Source organism: Protopterus annectens, chromosome 8.part0 (genome assembly GCF_019279795.1).
Source record: "Protopterus annectens isolate FY-2018-M chromosome 8.part0, PAN1.0, whole genome shotgun sequence".
NCBI classification, from domain to species: Eukaryota; Metazoa; Chordata; order Ceratodontiformes; family Protopteridae; genus Protopterus; species Protopterus annectens.
This window is the reverse complement of record NC_056741.1, coordinates 1,223,655,183-1,223,679,951: the sequence shown is the minus strand read 5'-3', so window position 1 is coordinate 1,223,679,951 and position 24,769 is coordinate 1,223,655,183. Positions and strand designations below refer to the sequence as shown.

Sequence of the window (24,769 nt, the reverse complement as noted above, 5' to 3'; positions counted from 1 at the left end):
GCTACCAGATTTCACCCAGAGAAGTCACGTACACATGATGGAGGTGGTATGCCCACTGTAAATGTAGAAATTTAATTCCACACAGGGATGTTAATAACAAATCATTGCAGTGGAATATCTTCTGCAAGCTCAGCCATTACATTCTACTTAGAAATGTAAGGGACACATTGTGGAAATGGCATGCATACTATAAATGTGATCACTACATTCCTCTTAGTGATGCTGGGGAAACCTCATGGAGGCAGCAATTCTAACTCAAGAACATCTAATACATTCCACCCAGTAATGTTGGGGCTACAACAGGGAGGTGATATGTATACTACAAATGCAGACACTTCAGCACACCTTGTGATATTACCAACACATTATGGAGATGGTACACACAGTGCAAATATAGACACTACTTCTCAACAAATAATATCAAGGACACTGCAAATGCATATATAGTGCCCCATCCAGTAAAGTCAGGGACGCATCATGGCTTCATTGAGTTGATACATACAATGTAAACACAGACAATATATCCCTGCCGGTGACAGCAGGGCATATAATAGAGGTAGCATATGTGCTGCAGCCACAAGAACCACATCCCCACAGAGGAGTTATGGACACATCATGAAATCATAGAGTTGACATATGTACTGCAAACAAAGCAACCACATCCCTGGTAGTGATGTCAGGGACAGTTCATGGAAGTAGCACACACAGTACAAAACCAACTTCACCATTCCACCAGTATGAAAGATTCATCACAGATGTGTCCCATATACTTTAATGTATAGTCTGCACCCCATCCAGAGACATCAAGGGCACATGATAGAGTCAGCATGCTCAAAAGTTGTAACACACAGTTCAGATGGCAGGTTCGGGATGCAGTTGAGGGGAACACACTAAGTAATGCACTTATGTTGCTGACATCGATAGGTTTCATGATGCAGTATTTTAGGATATTATAAGATTTATGTTTGCTGAAACACCTTTTTCTATATGAAGATTATCATTAGGAATTCTGGTTTCCCCTAGAAAATTATTTACATTTTAGAATATGTTTGACATATACTGAAATGGCCTTTTGGGGCAGTAAAGATAAATTTAAAACCTTTATTTAGAGGAAAAGGAAGAGAGTATAATGGTTAGGCTTGGTACATAAAAGCAAAGTAATCAAATATGACAGGTATGTAAAGTGGATCCAATATAGATTAAACCTGTCAGAGGGCCTGACAGAGTTATAACTTGCATCCATACACTTTTAAACAGCTGTATAGATCATGTGAGTTATGCTTCTGAGCATTGTAAAGTTCTGTTTTCTGTACAACCCTTATGTTTTGGTAATACTGTATGTATTGCTATATAATGCAGTATGTAATGTATTACACAGTGCATAATGTCCAGCATGCAATCACAACATACTAAGTATGTGTATGGTAGAGACTTCATAGTTTCTGATACATATTCTGCTGAGTGGTGGAAACATCTTACATTGCCCTTACGTAATACACTGTTGAAAGAGACTGCAGAATTTATGGTGCTTTATAAATGCATGATGATAAATACATTACTTTTCTGTGCTATTAAAATGTGTAGACATTAGTCACTAAGGTGGGAGGGGGACAAATCAGAATCTCAGTTCTAGGATCTTCTCATATGGTAATTCTCTTTTTAGATCACACTGATTCAGGGGATTATTGCTCACATAAATGTCAAGACTGGGGAGGCAGAGTGCCAGTATTACAAAGAACGACTCTTTTACCTAGATGAAACCCAGAAAGATCCCCATATTGAAGAGTCCAAGATTCTGTGTTGCCATGGAGAGCTGAAGAACAACAAGGGGCAGGTAGGTGACACCAGATTAGTAGCACCAGCTTTAAAAGCAAGTACATGTATATGTTATACATCTGTCATGGTTAAACAACCACTCTGCACAATGTGGGCATGCAGAATTTTGCTATGCATTGATATAAAACCAGTAGGCATGATATGTACCCAGCTTGTGTACCTCTGCATTTGTGAACTTCTGTGCATGTTGTATAGTAGGAATTATCTGTATACATCTGGAGGACTTCCCTCACCTATCTCCAGGTATCTAACTGAATAAAAGATGGCCTTTATTTATTTATTCTAAATGTAAGGGGTAATATTCAGAGCTGTTACTCTTTGCAAAAGAAAGCCAGTAAAGAAATTACGTTTTTATTTGCCTTTATTTCATGTTGCAGACTTCACAATATTCCTATTCTTTTTAATGGAAGCAGCTTGAATTCTCTTAACCAAAACAAATGCTTTCAGGGCTATAAATGTAGTGAATATAGAAATGCTACATCTGGATCTGCTAACTAAGAAATTGCTTGCGTCACATAGTTTTCTTCATATCAGTAGGTAAGTCTTATCATATTTGTAGAGGTGTTTACTCCAGTATTTGCATTTTGTAACTATCTAGCACTGGATTAACTTTTGAAGTATGCATTGGGTCATTGGTAAGTGTTAGGCAATCAGTCTGCAAACCATTGCAAGCCATGCCAAAATCCCTATTTAAAAGTTCAGAAGTTCCCTCCAACCACAAAGAGGTTATTGGCTAGTCTCATGGTAGATTATCCATAATTGTCTTCTTTCTGTAAACAGTAGCTATATTTTATAGTGTGGGATTCCCCCAGTTGTTTCAGTATTATGACTGCTATACCTTAAAAATCCCAAAAGAAAACCAAGGGCCTTTTGTGATAAAACCAGTGATAGGGGAATTACAAACACTGAGGAAAGAGATACTAGCCTGTCCATGCCCCAAGATAATATAAGTTCATATACTGGAATTCATCCATCATCAGAACTGCTTATTTCCTAACAAGAATCAAACCTCTGTCTGCCTCTGTTTAGGAGTTTAGTACATTATTCTTTTTACATATAACTAGTGCCAGTGGCACTCCATTGCATTTTCTTTTAGAGGGCATTCATATAATGAAACATCTTTGAAGGCAATCATTGTCTGCTTTTACAGCAGAAAAACATTCTATTAAGTTTTAAGGTCAGAAAAAAAGTATACATAAGACATCATCATGAACACATCTGCTACATAGCTGGATTTAGTTTGGGATAAGTGAGCTGACAATCAGTTTTATCTTAAATAATATTATTTAGGCTGCTTATGATTGTCCCACTTTATACTAGTATTTTCTAGACTAGTAAAATATAAGTATTATGTTTGTTCTACTGTATGTTGTGAAATATTATTTAATTCCCTAGCTTTCTTTTCACTTAACAGTTTCAGCTGGGTTTCCCTTTCAGTTCCTTCTATTACTTGTACTATAAGGTCATACGTATTTTTTGTTAAAGATCTCCACTTACCATTTCAGGATAGTAGCTCGACAATTTAAATGCCTAACTCAACAGCAATAAAACAGAGGCAATCTTTTAATATATGTGTTCCATACATCATCTACTCTATAGAGTATGTATAATGTCTGCTCGGGCTACTGTGTGCATCTTAGAACTTTGAATTAATGAAAAAGAGTATGCAAGTGTCAGGAAAAATAACTTTTTGACACTTATTCAGTAGCTTACCTGCAATGGACACTCATTAGTTGTTCTTACTGCTGATTATCTGCAACTCTGTAGAAACAACAACTACTCCTGTTTTTTAGGTAAGGTAGCATTTGTGATTCAGCCAAGAAGTTGATTCTAGTATATGACAGATTTGGCAACATAAATGTTAAAATTGTTATTGCTTTATAGTAATTTAATTTCCAATTAACAAATGAAATTCAATCAAATTCCTATTCCTAAAAAGAGGAATGTTTGCAAAATTAGTAAGATGCTTGTGAGTTGTTTCCCCCTTAATCAGGTCAACAACCAGTGATAGCACAGCAGAGGGTTAGTTCTGTAACAGGAACGGACCCCCACAGCCATCTGACTCATGCTGCTGCCGCTGCTGTCCTGCAGACTGCTGTAATCATATCAGTAGCACTGTGCTGTACCTAATTATAGTTTCTAGCATGGCTGCCTACTGCATTTCTGTTAGGAACCACCTGCTGTCATATGCTCTTTTTGTCAGACATTTCACCTCTGCCTCTATCAAGCAGGAAGGATCCATAGTATTGTAAGGCTTCAATGAAGATCTCATTCTCTGCATCACTGAATCATGGCTTGCATGGAACAGATGGTCTGGGTGCCATAATCCTGTATAACATGAAACAGAAAAAAGACAAATCAGATTTGTAGCACCTACAGAATTCATTCTCCTCAAATAAAATATTTACACCCATCCTCAACACAAACCAACTGAACACACACTGCTGATTTTGGACTAACAAGCTAAGGAAGGCCCCCCCAAAAAGAAACATTGTAATGCATTACATTTCATCCATTCTGTTAACATTTCTGTCATGAGGACAGCAGTTATGTAGCTGACTACTGGATGGCATGATTATCAATAACTAGGCAAAATTTCAAAGTTGAAATACACAGACAATTTCCTTCTGTCTCTGCACTGTTGTGGAGGTTGCCACATGACATCTAAGAAGCCTAATATCTCTGTTAGCTTCAAATGCACAACCCCTTGAAGTTGATAATAAACACAATACACTTGCCTGCAGTAACTGGTGAAATTCCAAGAACAAACAGTAACACAGTGATGTGATGCAACCATCAAATTGAAGGTGGTATTTGCACACAAATCAACCAAAAGCATAAACCAAGGTGCAAAAAGCAAAGGAAAGGAATCCAGTTACCATCCGAAACCAGCAATATTAGAATCAACTTTATTTGGAACAAAATCCACGTGCAGTTTAAAACATTGATTGCTGGTTTCGGATGTGATGTAACCATACCATTTACTGACAAACTTGGAAATCACAGCAAAAACTGATACATCTGCAATATACCAGTAGTGAATGAAAAAATGCATATAAATAAAGAAATCGATTGCATATTGAAATACATTCAAAATATGAAAAGATAAGCAGTTTATGAGGAGAACAAACATACCTTATGAAGTAATGCAGTAAATTGTAGAAAAATCTCCTCCAAGTAAAAAGGAGTGATGGTCTGTCTCTATCAGATTAGTCTCCCTTCCTTCTACTTCTGTAGTTAAACCATTACTTTTATACAGTGTAGCTTAAGCCCTCTGAGCACTGTGAATATGCAAATGAGGTGTTAAATCATTAGCATTCCTGAATACAAAAAATAAATAGACTAGGGGATGTAAACATCATGTAAGTAGCTACACAATTGCATGCACATGCCCTAGAACTGCAGGGGGGTGCAATAACAGTTTGTTAGCTGCTAATGGCTTGCAAGTCTTAACGGTTACTCTGAAAACAAAAACAAGCAGTTCTCTCTGAATTGTGTGTATCATGCAGAGTAGACTTAAAAAGTGGAAGCACCTTGAGAGATTTGAGAACAACCTTAACAACATTAATCCTCTTGTAATAATAACACACTTTCCATCCTCTGCTTAAAAATCTTTCTGAAATCTTGATTAGCTATATGCACATTGAAACAAAGATGCAGATAAATGCCTATGACACTGCATTTGTTAGTTAAACTGACAGGAGGAGAAGATGCTCAGAAAATAAAGAGAAGAAAGCTGGCAGTGTTGGTAACCTTACCTTAGGATAGTCTGGGCTACTATTAGCCTAAATTATTAGTCAGTATCACATTAATCTAGAAATGTTCAGCAAATGAGAAAGGAATATTTTCTGATCTTTCTCTTGCTGTAGCTGTAATTTTATGGTCTTCTAAGTCATATCTATATGCTGTGTACATTTTCTGATTACTAACCTAAGCCTGTGTTGGTGGCAAAGAGGGATAAGAAATACAGTTGAGTGTATGTTGTTATTAAATCCAGATAGTGTGCTATTTGAAAGAATTAATGCATGTTTTCTGGACATATGATCATGTTTTATAGAATGGGCTTACTGTACATCAGTACCCTGATTGGAGAATGAACGTTCTCCAGCAGGGTATTAATGTACAAGTAATATGCCCAGTGAAATACATGTCTGCCACTTCCTGGCAGTGTATCAAGCTGCTGTGGAGCTTGGACTGAGAAAATGGAATGGCCACCATTATTTTACACTCACTAAGCAGCACTTCTGCTGTTTAGCGAGTGTAAAATATATTAAAAAAAAAAAAAGAAAAACAAACGTGTGTGCATTTATGTCTGTGTATGAGTGTATGCATGCGAGTGAATGTGAGAATGATCGAGCCATTAGTCTAGCAAGTGTAAAATCTAAATATAAAAGAAAAAGATGTGTGTGTGTGTTTCTGTGTCTGTGTTTATGTTTCTGTCTGTGTGTGTGAATGCGTGCATTAAAGTGAAGTGTATGTTAGTGACAGTGTGAAGAGTGAGAGCGATCCAACACTGGCAGCAGCATTAAAGAGGTTTGTGTTTACGTACCTCTCATCTCTTCCATAAATGAATAAAAGGTAAAGTAAATGGGGAGTAACTGGTCAAATCAGGAGCATATTCCTGTTTAAAAAAGCTGCAACAGGGCTTGTGTTAGCATGCATTTTCTGAAGGGTAAGGTATGTGAGTAGAGGGGCAGTGTCTGTGTGACAGATGGAGAGACAGTGCTGGCAGCAGCAAATAAGAGGTTTGTGTACCTCTCCACCTTTTATCTCAAGAAATGCGGATAAACCCTGAAATAAAGGGTGAACAAAGGCTCCAAAATAGGAACAGCTTTTAAATAAATAAATAAGTTAAATAGCAGGGTTTGTGTTAAGATGAATTTTCTGAGGGAAATAAAGTCTAAAAGTCAAATGTATGTCATTATTTAGTGACTTCAATCCCAGATGAGTGGCAAAAAAAACATTTTAGCACCAAGGGACCAAAAACTAAAGCAAATATCTAGATTTTTTTTTTAAAAATGATATATTTTAGTTGTAAAATGCTTCCTCTAGCACCATTTACGTATACTACAACAACTTAGAAACATTAGGCGGAGGAACTATTTTACATTCAAAACATATAAAAAAAATAAGGTACTTAGTATTATTGCAACCAGATTTCTAACCCAGTGTAGTTCCTGATGTTGTCATGAACTGACTTTATGCTAAACTAAAAAGGGGTGTGTGAAGTCCAAATCAGTTTTATATCTCCCTGGTTCTGATAGAGAAACTGGAATAATGGCCAGAACAGGGAAGAATAAATAATGCAGTGGTTACTACATCAACAAGCACAGATTCTTCCACAGTGCAATGTAATGATTGTGTTTACTGTTACTGAATAGTCATTTAAGCAAACTGATTAGCAGCAAATTACAAACCGTTCACAGGCACACAAACAAGATGTGCATTCTAGTCTGTGTTGAGGCAAAGTGTGTTACAGAGGCATACAGTGCTATAAATAACAAAGCACAATTTAAAAAGAACACATGAGTGCATGTCAAAAAAATAACTGATTGCATGCCTTACTTCAGCCCTACATGAAGTCAGACCAAAAGAATGTGGTTAGAAATGCACATGAATCAGGAGCCCGAATAGCTACTGTTACTGGCAACCTGCTACTGTATGCCTTAATGAACTCTTCCATTCAGTCACAACACTAAAGGACGCTACCCAGGAAGAGTAATTTATCCATTATTTATGATCCTGTTTCGGAAGCAATGTGATAAATAACTAATTTGGAGCTTACACACCCCATTTCACTGCAACATAAGGTACTATCACGGTACTTCACCAGTTATGGAGACTTTAAAATGTGGTTGCGATAACACGTAAGTACCAAAAATAATATAGTGATAAAAGAAATATATATGTTAGTAAAAAGCAACAGTTTTACAGAGAGCCCGTTCTCTAAGCACAATAATGCCCTCCAGGGTGTGTGTTAATGTATAATTAATGCCCTTCCAGGGGTGTAGAGGCATTCCACCTGCTGCATCAGGCCTCACAACACCCTATGTCAGGCATTATTGCTTTTGTAACCCACAGAGATTTAAGAAACATCATAATCCAGCATTTTTTTATTATTATTCCGATATTTCTTACTACTGACAATTTTTTTCTTTCATTGTGTTTATTTGTATGTGTTTTGACAAAGTGCACTTTGAACTGGCAGCGTTTTGAAGCAGTGAACAAAAGCCCACTGCCCAAGGCGCAAACTGAGAAATTTAATTTGGAATGGCATCATTAGAACATTTTAGAGTAGCACAGGTGTATTGTAAAACAGTACACTGAACAACAGTAAGAGAATAATTTCTACATTATACCTAAACATCATTGTAGCACATCAGGTAAATGAAATGAGTTTAAAAAACAGGAAAGAGGAGGCAGAGTTTGAATCCAGTTTGAAGCTACATGCTGCTTGTAATATTTGCAGTACATGTGAAAATGCTATGTTTGTCTTTTTCATGGTATAAGTGTTAATGAATGGAAATACAAGTCATGCTTGTCCCAGTGTTTTGTGGAGTGGGATATAAATTGTTATGGTGTTTAGTGGTGTGGAATATAAAATATCTTTTTTATTTGCCTTTTTAATTTCCATGCTGTTTAGAAGAGTGCAAACAGGATTTACAGATGATGGAAAAAGTGAACAATTTAATTTCTGTAATCTCGATTAGCACAAACACTTTAGTCACCACTGCATGGTATTTGTAATGAGTGAGTGATGTACACATGTTATATACCTCTCTCTGTGGCACAAGCTGTAAGTGCAACGACTTTGGACCCATAACAGAGTTGTTCTGGGGTTCAGATCCATAGTGTGAAGGGAATGCAGAAATTATAGCTTGTTTTCATCTCAACTTCATATGCTGTTTTTTTTCTGTGTCTTCCATTCTCCACTAGCTTGCTGCCAAGCAAAACACAATCAAGCTTAAGTAAGAAAGTGAAAAATTGTATTTGGCCTGCCTTATTTAGTGCAAACAAGGTTATCGGCAATGCATGGACCTCAGCACACTAGACATTACTTAGTAGAGAACATCCACTTGCTGTGTAACTGACTGTGACACAAGGTGTAAGTGCAGTGAATTTAAAGACAGACAACAGGTGATCCAGGGTTTAAATCCAGATGACCTTTATTTTTACAAAGGGTTTCAGAACACAATTTCTAACAACACTTTGAATAGGAAGGTAACACTACATACAAATGGCAATCATAATTATGCTGATTGAAAGAAATGTCTCATCAATGCTTTGATAATTATATTTTTCTAAGTAGCATATCTCACTAATGAGTTACCTATGAAACCCAGTTGATTGTGTATGTAACTGTTTAAGCAGGATAATTATGATAATTAATTAAAAATGCACTTGCATATCTATGATGTGAAGAATACTTGAGTTAAAATCATCTTCACTCCTCACATAGTCCAAGTCTGTGTTTAGGACAGTATGTGTTGTGAAGTATGTATATCATATCCCAACCTGTATTACTCAGCTCATGAAAGTCTATCCATCTGATATACATTTACAAATAGTAACATTGCCTCTTTCATGAAAATGTATTACACAGGACTTATTAAAGTCACACACATACAGGCCTATCTGAAGAGTATTCATACTGAATGTCATTAGGTGTATTTAGGTTGAGTATCGCACATAGCAAATCTCACTACCATGTTTCACACCTTCATTGCTGTTTGATCAGATACCTTCCTGTTTGTTTGTCAATGGCTCTCTCTGCTTTTCATCTCACAAATGCAGTTGGCATGGTTGTGCATGTTTTCTCACTAGCTCTTAAATGTGAGATTGGAATTTGATGCCAGTTTAGACATAGAGTTGTGGCTTGGCTTATGTAGGCATGGCTGGTGAGGGAGATGATGCTGCTAAATTTAGAGCATAGAGCTGGGGTGTTGAGGAATCCAGGATTTTTGTGGCACTCCTCATGAAGTACTACAGCTGTAGACTACTGCAGGATGACTATACTGGGTCTCAGTATAAGATTAGGACTTGGGTCGGAATAGCCAAGGCTGTCTCCAGTGCAACTGATATCCCACACACTGGACAGAGTTGTCATCACCACTATACTGACCTGAAATGGTGCTAGAAGGACCTCCTTAGCTGATGAGAGGATGAGTTTAGAACTGCTGAAATTCCTCAATTGTGTAAGTATACTGACCCATTAGCATTAAATTATATAGAATGCAGTAGATAGCCAATACTGTTATTCACTCTTCTCTCATGTCTCCTCTTCTCTATTGCACAGCTGCTGAAGACACTGCAGCAAACAGAGAGCACACTAAGAGAGACTCACTGGGTATGCATGCATCAGGTCTTACTGTAAACCTAATAACTATTGTAATTATATGCAATATGTCAATAATGAAATAAATAGTTGTATTTATGATACCATAGCAGTGCAGTTGATTAATGGCCCAAGAGTAAAACCTTCCATAATACTTGGATGTGGCAAAGGTATATACACTGGATAGTCATAAATGTCTATTGTATGAAATTATATAGCCATGTGACATGCCATGGATCTAATTCTCTCTTTGTTTTGTCTCACCTCACCCCTTCTCTCTTATTTTCTTTTTTTTGGGTGGGGTATTTTATATGGCTTAAAAATGTTCTGTTGTCATATATTTCTGATTGCATGAACTGACATGCAGTGCAGAAAGGTAGACCGACCACTGTGGATTGGCCCGCCATCCCTCCACTGGTTGCAGCACCAACACTGAGCTCTTCAGGGTCCCAATTTGTCAGTGCTGCCTCCACAACCCCTGCCCTACGTGCCCCATCTGTGTCAAGAAGCACTGCCCCAGATGCTGGTGCACTGGTATCCTCTGGGAGTACTAGTAGTGGAGGTGGTGATTTTGTCACCCGCCAAGAGCTAACAGGGCTGGTGGAGGCTATCATGGAATGATGCCTCAGTGCAAGAATTGACTGCATTGAAGAGGTGCTTCGTCACATTGCCAAAACAATGCCACATTGAGCACTGACACAGGAAACTGAGACAGGAGACAGTGATGACAGTTCTGAGGGTGAGGACTAAATTCTCACAGTTCTCAGGCTTGACGTGGGTGTGCCTGTGATTTCCTCTACCTATCCCCAATCATGGTGCCCCCAACCTTTTGTATACATCACCATCCCTGTCTGTCTTGTTTGTCCTGTATGTCTGCACCTGCTTCCTCACCTACCCTACCTACCTAACACTCACATTCCTAAGCCCCTTCATTAATATTCTTCTATCTTTCAAAGTAAAAAAATAAACAAAAAAATAGGCACCTGTCCCACAAAAAAAGAGACCCATACATAGCTTTTCACTTCACCTATGTGCCTTCTTGACACACTTGATTTGATACAATTGGCTCTACAACATTAGTCTACTGTTGTCACCTACCCTTGGTGTGGTGATAGGCCAGGTTCAGCTAATTCTGTCTACACTTCTACAGTTATGTTGTAAAGAAGTGGATAGCTATGGTTCTCTCACACTACCTTCCTGCAAATTCCTCTATTCTTTCCCCTGTATCAATCACTCTGCTTGATTCCCCACCCCACCCAATTTCAGGACTTTCCTGTAACTCCTTTTTTACACATTTGACATGGTCAAAAAATAGAATCACACATAACACACACTGGCCAGAAATGGCCCATAAAAAAAGCCATCACTTTTTCCCCTCAGCATTTATGTGGACATTGGCATCACACACTAATGCCAAGAGATGGTGAATGGCTGTTCGTGTCCTTTGGCAAAACCTGGTCAGTTGTTGCCATCACCCGTAGCAGTCTGATTATCCTTGTTCAAAGGTGCTTAAACATGCTGCCTGATCAGAATCAAAGTGAAGGCAGAGTAAAGAAAATACATGGCAAAAGTTACTCTAACACTTCTTTGACTATTATATGGTGCAAAGCTCAAATTTCTCTGTAGACTGTCGACATAAATTATTTGTCTGACAATTCATTTTTGCCAATAGTATCAAGGATTCAATTCCAGATGTATGTTACATTATTTCTTACTGTAATGATGTACTTCTATGATATGTTTCATGACACGTATCTTATTTTATGCAGTTATGACCTTTAATTAACAAATTTTGAATACTGTTGCAAAAAGTATTTGCAACACATTCATGACCACAAGGAAGAATTAGTAAACCAGCCTTGTTCTAGTCATGTCTTAATCAGGTTTTGCCTCTCCTACAGCTTCTTGATCCCCAGAGTAATCAGTTAATGATACAGAGCATGACAGATGTATATTGAGGACACCCCATATTGATGTGCATTAATGACCCATAACACCACCCTTTCATATGTGTCTGTCCATCTGTCTCTATATTCACCCCTTCTCCCTCATCCCATTTGTACTGTTCTAACTATCCATTAAGCTAATGGATGTAAATATCCTTTTATAGCACTTTCATATTGTCATTAATTTGCTGAAGAATAATATCTACATCTTCCATTGGCTGAATAGGTTATCACTGCCCTTTCAGGGGTGTGATTTTGACAAGTGAGAAGTAAGATTACATTGTGGGGTCCTAAGATAATGATCAAGTCTATAAATCTAATTTTTCATCATGATAATTGTTCAAATCCAGCATTAGGTGAAACTCTTACTTCCTAATTTATAAACACCTTTCCTGTGAATATGTTACCTATGTATTTGTCTAACCCCATTCTGTTTTATCACTTGCAGTCCTCAGCATTTTCACAAAGTCTGGCAATGAGCAAGTGTAGTATATGATGCTAAATGGCATTTCAAGTGTCATTGCAAAATGTGGTGAGCTTTTGCTTTACACTGTATTGTACACCCAATTAACTTATGATTTCCCTTGAAGCATGTATATTATTTAATAGGTATAAAATATTGTTTCAGTAGGCATTACTGATACAATCTGGGCAATAAACATATTTAGGATAGTCATTCCTATGTAGCCTTACAGTCATGATCAAAATTGATTATAATAGTCACATTCTGGTACCCTTTGTAAAATGATCGCCATAATGGACTTAAACCCTGCTTCAGCTCTGCTTTTTTATTTACTGAGCTTACACCTTAAGCCACAGAGAAAGTGAGGTGGCACCTGCATTTTCTCATCTTAGTAGTGTACAGAGTGTTGACAACTGCACCTCGCTGGTAAGCCTGTTTGTGCTACAGAAATCTAACCCAATTAAAGTTTTTTCTTTTTTCCTTCAGCAGTGAACACTCTGCTCACCACCTAATGTCATGCAAACAGGGAAGGCAAGCACAATTCATTTTTTTAATAAAGTTTTGGCCCTAACATATAAAACTTATACTACAACATGCAAAGTGTATATATGCAACATTTTAAGATAAAGGGGATCTGTTTTACACATAATCACAATAAAAACATTTTCTCTCTGCAACTTATTTGTGCAGAAGTCAGCAGTGAGCACCATTGAACACCACTAAACACTGCTACTTCACAGTCTAAGTTCAATACCTCAAAGTATAATCACACATTTTCTGACACTTTGTCAACATCCACACAAATATATTTCTCAGCATTGCACTACAGGAAGAAAATCTGAACAAAAACAAATATTATTACTGGATTATGTTAATTCATTACATGGAAATTGCTTAATGAACGCAAGGGAAATGCAGTGAACTGTATGTTTAACTGACCACTTTATTCTGGACAGTTAGGTCTGCACTGCAGCACTGACACTTGCAAATGATATACAGCCACATAGAGCCCTGGCACTTATATTTCACCATTACTTAGCCCTCCTGCATTGGAGCTTTAAGTATTGTTTGCTATTGACAATATACATTGCCCATGCATGAGCACATACCATCGCTAATATCAGTAACATTCATCAAGGTTTACATACCATCATCATTACCAGATGACCCATGATTGTTTCATTGTCCATCCTGTGGTTCGTAAGTGTGTATGCCTCATATACACAACACAGGCACATGTCAGTCTCCATTTTGCAATATACATTAATGACAACAGAGCTTAGCTAAGTCAGAAGTATGTATTTATTTTTGACCATAAGATTGCATTTACTCCTTCATATCAACAAATATGCCTTTGCGCGAAACATTCAACATTACATTATCTTCTCTGACACTGAATGAAAAACTAATCCTATGTATACTGCACTGTCACACTGTAGAAGTAAAATTTCTGTAGTGATGCTTGCATTAAATACTGTATTCTCTACAAAGGTAGGGAATTCTAATCTCATAGCAGTCAAAGTGTGTGTGTGTGTGTGTGTGTGTGTGTGTGTGTGTGTGTGTGTGTGTGTGTGTGTGTGTGTGTGTGTCTATGAGTTCTATATAAAGTTGTGTAAATATGACCTTACATACTGCTGGCCTGTCTGAAATAGTAGCTTGGAGAAGCTTTTACACTGCAGGGTGAGTCCACATCAATATCAGACCCTTCTCCTAACATCATCTTCTCTGAAACACAACACTGATATCTTTTATACAGTGCACATCTTTTATGCAGTGCACTCTCATACTGTAGAAATCAGACTTCTGCAGTGTCTCTTGTGTTAAGTACTATGTTCCCTAGATTGTGTAAATAGGTAGTTAGGGGGTAATAACCTTACAACAAACAATCAATGTGTGTGTGTGTGTGTGTGTGTGTGTGTGTGTGTGTGTGTGTGTGTGTGTGTGTGTGTGTCTGCGTGTCTGCGTGTGTGTGTGTGTGTGTGTGTGTGTGTGTGTGTGTGTGTGTGTGTGTGTGTGTGCGTGTGTGCATGTGCATGTGTGTGTGTGTGTGTGTGTGTGTGTGTGTGTGTGTGTGTGTGTGTGTGTGTGTGTGTGTGTGTGTGTGTAGAGTTGTGTCACTATGACCTTATGTACTGCTGGCCTCACTAAAATAGCAACATTGAGAAACTTTTACACTGCAGGTTGAGTCCACATCAATGTCAGACCCTTTTCCCAGCAGCATCTTCTCTACAGCACAATACTGATGTCATCCTCTATAAAGTGTATTCTCACATTGCTGCAGACAGACATCTACAGTGGTACTTGCATTAAGTACTGTCTTTTCTAGAATGTGTAACTAAACAGATAGGGGTTTCTAATCTCACAATAATCAGCTTGTGTGTGTGATGGTGGGTCCATAGCATCACTGGAGGACCAGTTCAATAACTATGCTCATTTTACTCCCATTCATGAGAAACATTTACCTGGTCAGATCAATCCCATATCCCCTTTTCACTCTGTTCCACAAATGCGTACTGTCTGCAACACACTAATGAGATCATCATTTCAGTATCACACTCTCACACCACAAAAGTCTGATCTCTACTGGTGTGTGCCTATAATACACTTGTATATAGATTGTGTCAGTAGATAGGTAGGTAGATTGAATACAGCAGTGAGACTCTCCTGACTGTGTGTGTGTGTGTGTGTGTGTGTGTGTGTGTGTGTGTGTGTGTGTGTGTGTGTGTGTGTGTGTGTGTGTGTGTGTGAATGTAAATGGATGCAGGAGTGTCTTACACAAGTCATTTTTGCACACAAATATCTATTGCATGACACAGCTGATGTCATCCCTTTAAAGATGCAGTGTGGCACACATGCAATCAGATTTCTGTTGTGGTGTGTGTTTCTAATACACTTGCATGTAGACTGTTTCAGTAGATAGGTAAGGAGTTTGAATACAGGAATGACTGCCTTCTGTGAGTATGTGTTTCTTCCTCCTACTGTGCAGAACATATGAGGTATCTGTATGATGTGTTTGTGCTGTGCAGCCATTTTGTAGTGGTAACATCAAGGTAATACATACTGGTGATGTCATCCACTGAAATGTGCAGTGCCTCTGTTGTAAAATAAATCTGTAGTTGCGCATATGTTTCAACATACTTTCATTAGGTTATGCTGATAGGTATCTCAACATCACTGCTTGCAGTCAGTGCACATGCTAACAGTGCTGTCACCCACATGTACTATGATCATGCACAGATGTTTCCTGTTACAAGAGTTTGTTCTACATTTTCTTTGGAAAGGTTATATTGAAAACTGATGCTGTCATTTGATAGATTGTCAGTCCATAACAGTTGCAGTGAGACATCTCCTCAGGACTGAGGAAATGAGACAATATATGTAAGTAAGGCATGTGTTTCCAATATGAGATTATATCCACATTGTACATAATTTCTGTTCTAGGGTCACAGTAACAACAGCAGGGGGCCACATGTGTATTTGGGTATACCTATCATCAGACAATATTGCCTGACATACAGCAAGATTCTTTCTAAGTAATTATAGGGACAGACATTGGTTCATATGCATGGTGTACTGCTTTCACCTAACCAGACATATGACAAATGGCGATGCACTTATGGCATGGCACATTCATTGATCCCATTATGGTGCTGATTGTCTAACACTTAGGCAAGTACTCTGAAATAGCATTGATTGATTGTAAGCATTTCTGTCCTTAACTGTTCTGCAGGAAACACATCCCCCCAATTCTACTGTGCATGTATAGAGTACCAGAGGTCTCCCCCAACCATTTTAGCAGATAACTACAATGGACAAATAAAGTGTAGCTGTTTGAATGACTTCACATAGGTGGAGTTCAACAGCTGTGATAACAGTTCCACTGTGGTGCATGTGATTAATAACCATATTTTAGTTGTAGGAGCTCTACAGCTTGATGTTCAAGTCTAGCATAGGGAATCATTTTGTGTGAACATACTGGCATCACACAACAACCATTATATCACATCACTCTTATCCCTTGATATGTGTCCCTCACACATGTGAACATAGGTTTGGATGTCATGGCAGTAGACATTTGCTCTGCTAATGTCATGGTGAGAGTGCTACTATGGAACATGCATTGAGTTCTGTGGTATACACAAGTGTGCTCCAGTTGTTGGGCAATATGTGTACAAACATAAAGTGAAGCCTTTCTTGACAATGAAATATTGATATAGGAGTGATCACAACTGTGTGCACATGAGCATACTCATTTAATTGCCATCAGTCTGTCATGCTGATATAAAAAGATAGAATGTAGGACAAACAATCTCAAAACGCAGAACTGCTCCTCTAGGCTCGAACAGACGAGTCTCACACTGCGAAGTATCGGCAACCTTTCTTTATTCCAACAGAATTACACTACAGGCACAGAGATCACGAAATACATCCAGGTTTAGCGCTTTCATCTGTAGAAAACAGACTTTCTCAGAACCAATTAACTGACTGTTAGTAACCCCTTTTAAACCAATTTTGGCGCCAAAAAAAACAATGAATTAAAATATTTAAAATGTTTGATTATTTGATAAAAGTATTTGATAAAAATATTGTTTAAAATATTGTTTAAAATATGTATAATTGATTGTAATAGTGTGTATTAATAATATTAATATAATAAAATATTTATATATAATAATAATACAATAATCTACATGATGTATATACACTGAAAATAAGCACAGAGTTCCAACCATTGGGCAAAAAGTGTCATCATACTCAGTAACAAGTAGATACAATACTAATTAGCTATATGTAATACTATCATTGCATCTATAAAAGAGAATCGGGCCTATTCCTCAATAACCTATACTACTTGATCTATAATGGCAAAACTAAAGGTGTGTTCTATATTATATAGGCAAGACTGAGAGAAAGTTAAAAACACGTATTTATGAACATACATATAAAATTAGTAAAGGTGATGTAAAAAACGCACTCAGTAAACATGTCATTGAAAAAGGTATAGAACACACCTTTAGTTTTGCCATTATAGATCAAGTAGAATTGACAGCAAGTAGTGGGAATTGGAAAGCATATTTAGGGTTATTAGAAAGTAAGTGGCAGATTTGTTGTGATGCCACTACATACCCTGGGCTTAATGAGTATATTAGTTTGAAACCATTCTTGATTTTGGGTTAAGACCCAAATTTATGGAAGGTGTAGAAAATACTTACTTTGAGTATAGGGTATTGAGGAATAGGCCCGATTCTCTTTTATAGATGCAATGATAGTATTACATATAGCTAATTAGTCTTGTATCTACTTGCTACTGAGTATGATGACACTTTTTGCCCAATGGTTGGAACTCTGTGCTTATTTTCAGTGTATATACATCATGTAGATTATTGTATTCTTATTATATATAGGTATTTTATTATATTAATATTATTAATACACACTATTACAATCAATTATACATATTTTAAACAATATTTTTATCAAATACTTTTATCAAATAATCAAACATTTTAAATATTTTAATTCATTGTTTTTTTTGGCGCCAAAATTGGTTTAAAAGGGGTTACTAACAGTCAGTTAATTGGTTCTGAGGAAGTCTGTTATCTACAGATGAAAGCGCTAAACCTGGATGTATTTCGTGATCTCTGTGCCTGTAGTGTAATTCTGTTGGAATAAAGAAAGGTTGCCGATACTTCGCAGTGTGAGACTCGTCTGTTCGAGCCTAGAGGAGCAGTTCTGCGTTTTGAGATTGTTTGTCATGCTGATATGACATTCATTGTCAGAGATCCTTTCTTATAGGTTCATAGCTGTTTACTAGGCTAATGACCACAAGGGGCTTTTTATGCCTAGCCATCATCCCAAATCTCTGACAAGTTCCAGTACCCTTGATAAGTGTAACCAGGGGCTTGGGAGATGAAACATTTACAGGTTGCCTGTGTCCATTACAGACATAGGTGCCAAACCAGGGATGAATTTCTTGTTCCCCATCCAGTTATCCAAGTTACACTTGAATTGGGCTGGTGAAGAACTCTTTTTTGCATAGATGGAGACCCTGTTCCAAAGATGGTGTTGTCTCTGGGATGCATACCTGTCTCTCCAGCAGGTCCTATTTATATCACAGGCAAGGTTTAAGTCTTTAGAATGGGTAATTCTGGTGCTGTTGTTTTGTGGATATGCAGGAGGTCAATCAGAGTGGGGTCTGATAATGCCCTGTTTGCTAGGCATAGAGCACCCCTCAACAGCCTGTAGACCAAATGAGATAGCCAGCACATCGTGGTGTAGAAGCATAATTTTATTCCAAATATGGCAACAGACCGGTTTTGGCAAGTAAAACAATGCCTTCCTCAGTGTGACAGAATACAGGGATAAGGCCTTGAGGTGGTCTGCATACGGACATTTTACTTAAGCCCTGTATTCTTTTAGTGAGAAACCTATGAGGATGTTCCAGTTGTTGGATATGCCTGGTTAGGTACATACCAAAGGGGGCATTGTACTCAATGATAGATCTGATGAATGCCGAATACAGTGGAACAATATCTTTCTTGGACCTAGATGCCATACCTTTGTTTATAAGTTGCTCAACATATAATGATTTCCTTACTGCTATAGACACATGATGATAAAAGACTAGATTACTGTCTATGTGTGTCCGTAAGTCCCTGACTGATGAGTGTGTTGTCAATGTGATAGGTACCAGGGGTGGATGACTTCCCAAAGGATACTATGATGCATTTCTTGGCATTTAGTTTTAGTCCATGGCTCTGATACCACCTATTTGTCTGTGTCAGCCCTTCCTGGAGAGCATTTGTGTCAGTGTGGAATTCTGTGACAGCTCCTAATTTGCAATCATTTGGAAATTTAGTCTGACAGAGACCACTGACAATGACCTTGACTTCAGAGAATTCACACATTAATTTTGGTTATTTATGACAATATCCATTGCTACTTCCCATGGCATATACCAACAATACATAGCTTTGTGGAATACATTGCATCATAGTGAGGTGATTGCATCTGTTCTTATCTGTCTGCACAATAACTGTGTTAGGCAGAAGAGCCTTATACAAGGGTATTGAGTATGTCAAGTGCATAATTCCCTTCAAGGGTGATCCTCCTTGTACATGTGTTATGTGGTGTATGTAGTTAATACACAGCTCACTGGTAACATTGATAGGATGGGTTGGTTAAATTCTTGCATAATAAAATTGCAGCTTCTGAGCCATTCATATCTTCCAACTTGTTATATTGACAAAATGTACAGTATGTAAATATCCCATAATATATGTACTGTCCTTGATAACTGTCATCTCAACTCAATATGTTAATGACATTCATTTGTCATGTAATCCCCTCTGTGACAATATTAATTTGTGTAACTATCACATCCTATAATATCATATCTGCTTTTATTTATCTATATTTCTCAGAAGTGTGACCACCATTAATTGTAATGACATGCGTATTGCACAATTTTAATATTACAAAATCTTCTTTGTGATATAAGCACCTTTAAATCAATTATCTTAGTACAATTTGAACATTTTCCCGCCCCTCTTAAATCTTTCTGTATACATCTCTTTGATTTCTGTCCACATTGTCCTCAGTACACTTTCCCTGCCTGGTAAGGCCTGCATTATTTGCTCAATATAGCTCTTTGTGCTGTCCGCACACATACGTTTAACAGGTCTTCCCATAGGCAAGCTTGTTTGTTTACTGTGCTGCTCAACACCTTTTCTTGACCAGTGACACTGTCATTGCTTATGAAAACATGCTTGCATTCAAGTAAGCATGATGAGCAGCATGCATATGCAGTTAGTGCTGCTAGCCTGCTACTCGTCACACTAACACATAATTATTGTGCAGGCTTCACTCAAAGCCTACATGAATGTTCATGAATCTTACGGCATAGCTATATGAGCAATCACAATATATTCTATGGAGTAGATGATGTATGAAACACATATATCAAAAGATTGGCTCTCTTTTATTGTTGTTGAATTAGGCATTTAAATTGTTAAGCTACTATTCTGGTATGGTAAGTGGAAATCATTAACAAAAAATACACATGACCAGAAAGCACAAGTAATAGAAGGAACTGAAACAGAAACCCAACTGAACCCATTAAATGAAAAGAAAACTATGGAATTAAACATGACTTCACAACATACTGTAGAATAAAAATAATACATACATTTTACTAGCAAGATAATAGCAGTATAAAGTGGGACACTCATAAGCACCCTAAAATAATATCATCCAAGATAAAATTGATTGTCTCCTTACTTATCTCAAACTAAGACCAGCTATGTAGCAGATGCATCCATCAAATTTAACTCTATACCTGACTGAAACAAATAACTCTCACAAGAGTTAAGATGGGGATGCAGTTTTGTCAGTTAGCCAGTGATTTGTGCTTGGATTAAAACGAATGCAGCATGTTATGTCTCAGTATTGCCATGAGGTGCACAAATGCATACATTCACAACACGAAGCATGAATAGATGTGCAGCATAAATTAAATTTATAACCTTAAAACACAATATAAAACTCAGACAGATGTCTGTGTTCCTTCATTCAGAAACTGGAACAAGTAGAAGGCCTAGGAAGATTAGCCTGCTGAAGTAATCTGTGCTAATATGTTTTGCCCAATAACAAAAATGAAGTAACATGATGGCTTATTTGCTCTAGAGGACTCCACAATACACAGACTAGTTTTATTTTAACATATTAAATGCATTCAGTCTGGGAAAACTCACCCTTTCCTAAATCGTGCTTTTAGCTACCTTTTACTATCATCCCTTGTTATGAAGATCTAATATTTGTCTTGCTCAGAGAAACAAAAATTGCTTTAACACATTGGTCCAATCTTTATATCTTAGTGAAAAACGTCAACTATTGGTGGAATAGGAGTATTCAGTAAAACATTCCAAGGAGAAATGTCACTGAAGCCTCTTAAGAACTGAAAGCCTTTTAAATAAATTGTATTTTCTCTGTCCAACAGGCATTAATGTTTTTCCTCTTCAATAATACATTTTTCACTGTCCAATTTGAAACAGTAACATTCTCAGTAGATAAATAATCGTTGTCGTAAACTAAGCCTAAAGAGTGAAGGTGCACAAGAGCCAAGCTGTCCCTTTGCCTGGAAAGTCAGACTTTGCCATCCCCTTTGATGAAATTATCAATACTCAAACTCTTTGAAGAAGATAGATTCTCCTGACTGCTCAGGCTGTATTTGGCATCCTGAATAAACAGCCAAAGCTAACACTGCATACACCTAGTGACATAGGCTAAACTTGTTAAAAGCCAAAACTACCCAGTTATCTGATAATCCTAACTAAAGTGTATTATGACAGTTGTATTTATTACATTTATTCCATGATATGTGGCATATATAGTACTTCAACTTCAGTTAAAAGCACAGTCATAAAAGTTGTTTCCTTGTGCTCAAGCTACTAGGATAAATGGTGTGTTTTAGCCTCAGTGATAGCACAAAAAAAGAAGTGCGTCCACAGACTTCAGTAGATGCATCACTGTACATGCATGGAGACACCCATCAAAACCTGTGGACTTATCCTTAAGGTGATATCACCAGGGGATACACTAAATTTATTTGGATTGTGGCTTAATAAAATGTTTACAGTGCTTTTTTATTTTGAAAAATGGCTAAAAAAGTAAGGAATGACTAGGGCAAAATGCATTGCCATACCTAACTCAGTGAATGCCATGATGCACCTAAGAATTGTGACAATACACTTTAAGTAGGCTCATCCACTCTTCCATGCGAGTGATCAGGCAAACAATGAACACAAAGGTTATTTAGTGGCATCTGTTAACTTCAGTCTTTTAGCCACTTTCATAAAATACGCTGATTTAAAATTTTAAACTTGCAAACCCCAGTATAAATTAGTACTGATTATTCTGTTTGCATATTGACACAAAGGCAACAGGTACAGTAATCAGAGACATTTATCAAACATCACTGTTGATTAAAGTTGATCATGGATGATGGCAACACATGAAATCACTGGCTTCAAGGGGGGCTAGTCTTGAAGGGCTATATCATTTGAGGAAGTTATTGACATATCCTTGCAGATGCCCATTGCATGCTGCACCCTAGGATGGCTTATTAGACATGCACTGTGAGGTCAGGCACTAAAAGCAGAAAAAATGATGGTACCAGTCCCATTGCTATGCTCTCATGTTGGGAGAAACAAATGGGCTGTAAGGGTCTCACCTCAGGGGAAACAAATGGGCCTATAGGGCAAGGAGAGGGGGAAGCCTGTTAGTCCAAAGGAGAAGAAAGGACAAAGAAATAAAAAAATAATAATAGCCATGACGGAGAGAAAATAAAGAAGTTAAAAAAGATTCACTTAGAGTGTAATGACCATCAAGATGTTTGTAATGTGACTCTATTGTCACTAGAGTGTCATTCTTTGTAGGCTAAATACTCACTATTAACATTCCTATAAATAAACATTCCCCATAAAAATCAAATGAGAAGCCTTAGTGCATTACATATTTTGATTTTTCTATATATTCCAGGATGATATTCTTTCCTTTTCTGTCCTGCAAACCAAGTTCCATCTGTTCCATTCACATCTGTTTGCCCATTTGCATGTAAGACGTTACCTTCAGTAACAACTCCAAAGGTGTTGCATAAGTAATGATCCCAATTGTGTAGAGTGATGCACTGGTCCGACTGCAATTCATCAGAAATATATAATGTAACATTCACTTGCAAAGCATTAAAACAAGATGACGTTTTAGCTAACCATACAATCATTTAAACATTATGAAACTTTTCTAAAATTCTTTCACGAGAACAGATATTTGAACTTCATTCCAAATGTATCTTTTCTATGTAATGGAAAACCTAAATATGGAAATATCTACACAGACCTTTTTATCTGATTAAATTAGCTAAAATGTTCACAAATACTTTAGAACAAATGAAAGTTTGTTGCACATAGTGACAACATGTCCCTATTAGACAGTCAGTGGACGCATATGCAGCAAGTTATTAGGAAAGTATAGATTCAAGATCTCAGTTTAAAAGAAACCTTCATTCTGTTAGCAGCGCATAATTCTCTATTACATAATCAGGCAGCACTCTATATCTTAGTTACAATACCATTGTTAACGAAAATAATAATAAAAGATTAATAATAAAAATAAGACAAAGAAGAAGGGGAAAAATAAACATTACAACTCAGATTCCCCCTTATACCATTTGTGAATAGGTGAATAGGTTGTAAAATGTAAACAATCATAATCATGGAGATATGAAAAGTCTGACAGATCAGGTTCCAGCAAGCACAAAATCCAAAGCACGATGATGTAAAACAAAGGTTTTTAATGTAGAAAAAATATAAAAGATGTAAGTGCTTTCATTTAAACAGTCTAAACGTCCTCAGACAAAGCTATAGAACAAGGCAAACATTTAAATAATACAGAGATGCATCTAACTGGGCACAGGGAAACAACTAGCACAAACCTGACATAACAATTAACCCCTTAGTCTCAAAATTCATACTGTTGAATGTGTGTTAGAATACAATATTTAAAAACATTATATTTAAACCAAAAACTTGTCAGATAAGAATATTGTTTTGACACACTAAAATTCCAGTGCTTACACTTTAAAACGTAATGTTTGTGAAGGTGTTATTAACAACTTACTCTGAGGAACAATAAAAAAGCATGTTACTTTGCTTCATGCAATTTTCTTTCTTTCTAGGGCCTTAAGCTTTAAGACAGGAGAGATAGAAGTCCTGTCATTAATGCCAGGCCATTTATCTGCATAGTCATTACCTAGGCATAGTGTAACATTCCTTCTAGCAACAGACAGTTTTGATGTAGCATCTGAAGTGCTGTAGATAATATCTACATTCCAATATGAAGTTATACCAGAGGCGGGCAAGAAAATTAGATTTGCTGTAATTTTAAGAATGATTGAGGCTTTCCGCAATGTTACCTATTTCTTTTAGAATCCCACTACAGTATTGTTAAGAACACCAGAAGGAGGTCCTTTTTCCAGGTGGTGCTGCAACCCAAAATGTGAGCTCTGATTCCCAAAGGAAAATCTGCATTCTTGCAAAATGGCTGTCCACTATAGCATCAACTAACATGCCTCATTATTCATAGAACCTATCTGTAGATTTTCAATGCGTCTCCAACATGGATATAAGTGAC

General features: G+C 37.2%; 1 protein-coding gene across 1 annotated transcript in view; it reads left to right on the top strand.

The window, feature by feature from the left end:
- LOC122809319 (rho guanine nucleotide exchange factor 3-like) overlaps positions 1–24,769 on the top strand; it is a 278,435-nt gene that overhangs the window by 211,281 nt on the left and 42,385 nt on the right. The window contains exon 8 of the mRNA XM_044080719.1: positions 1,664–1,834. Coding sequence (XP_043936654.1) covers positions 1,664–1,834 — 171 coding nt within the window. The remainder of the gene's footprint in view (positions 1–1,663; positions 1,835–24,769) is intronic.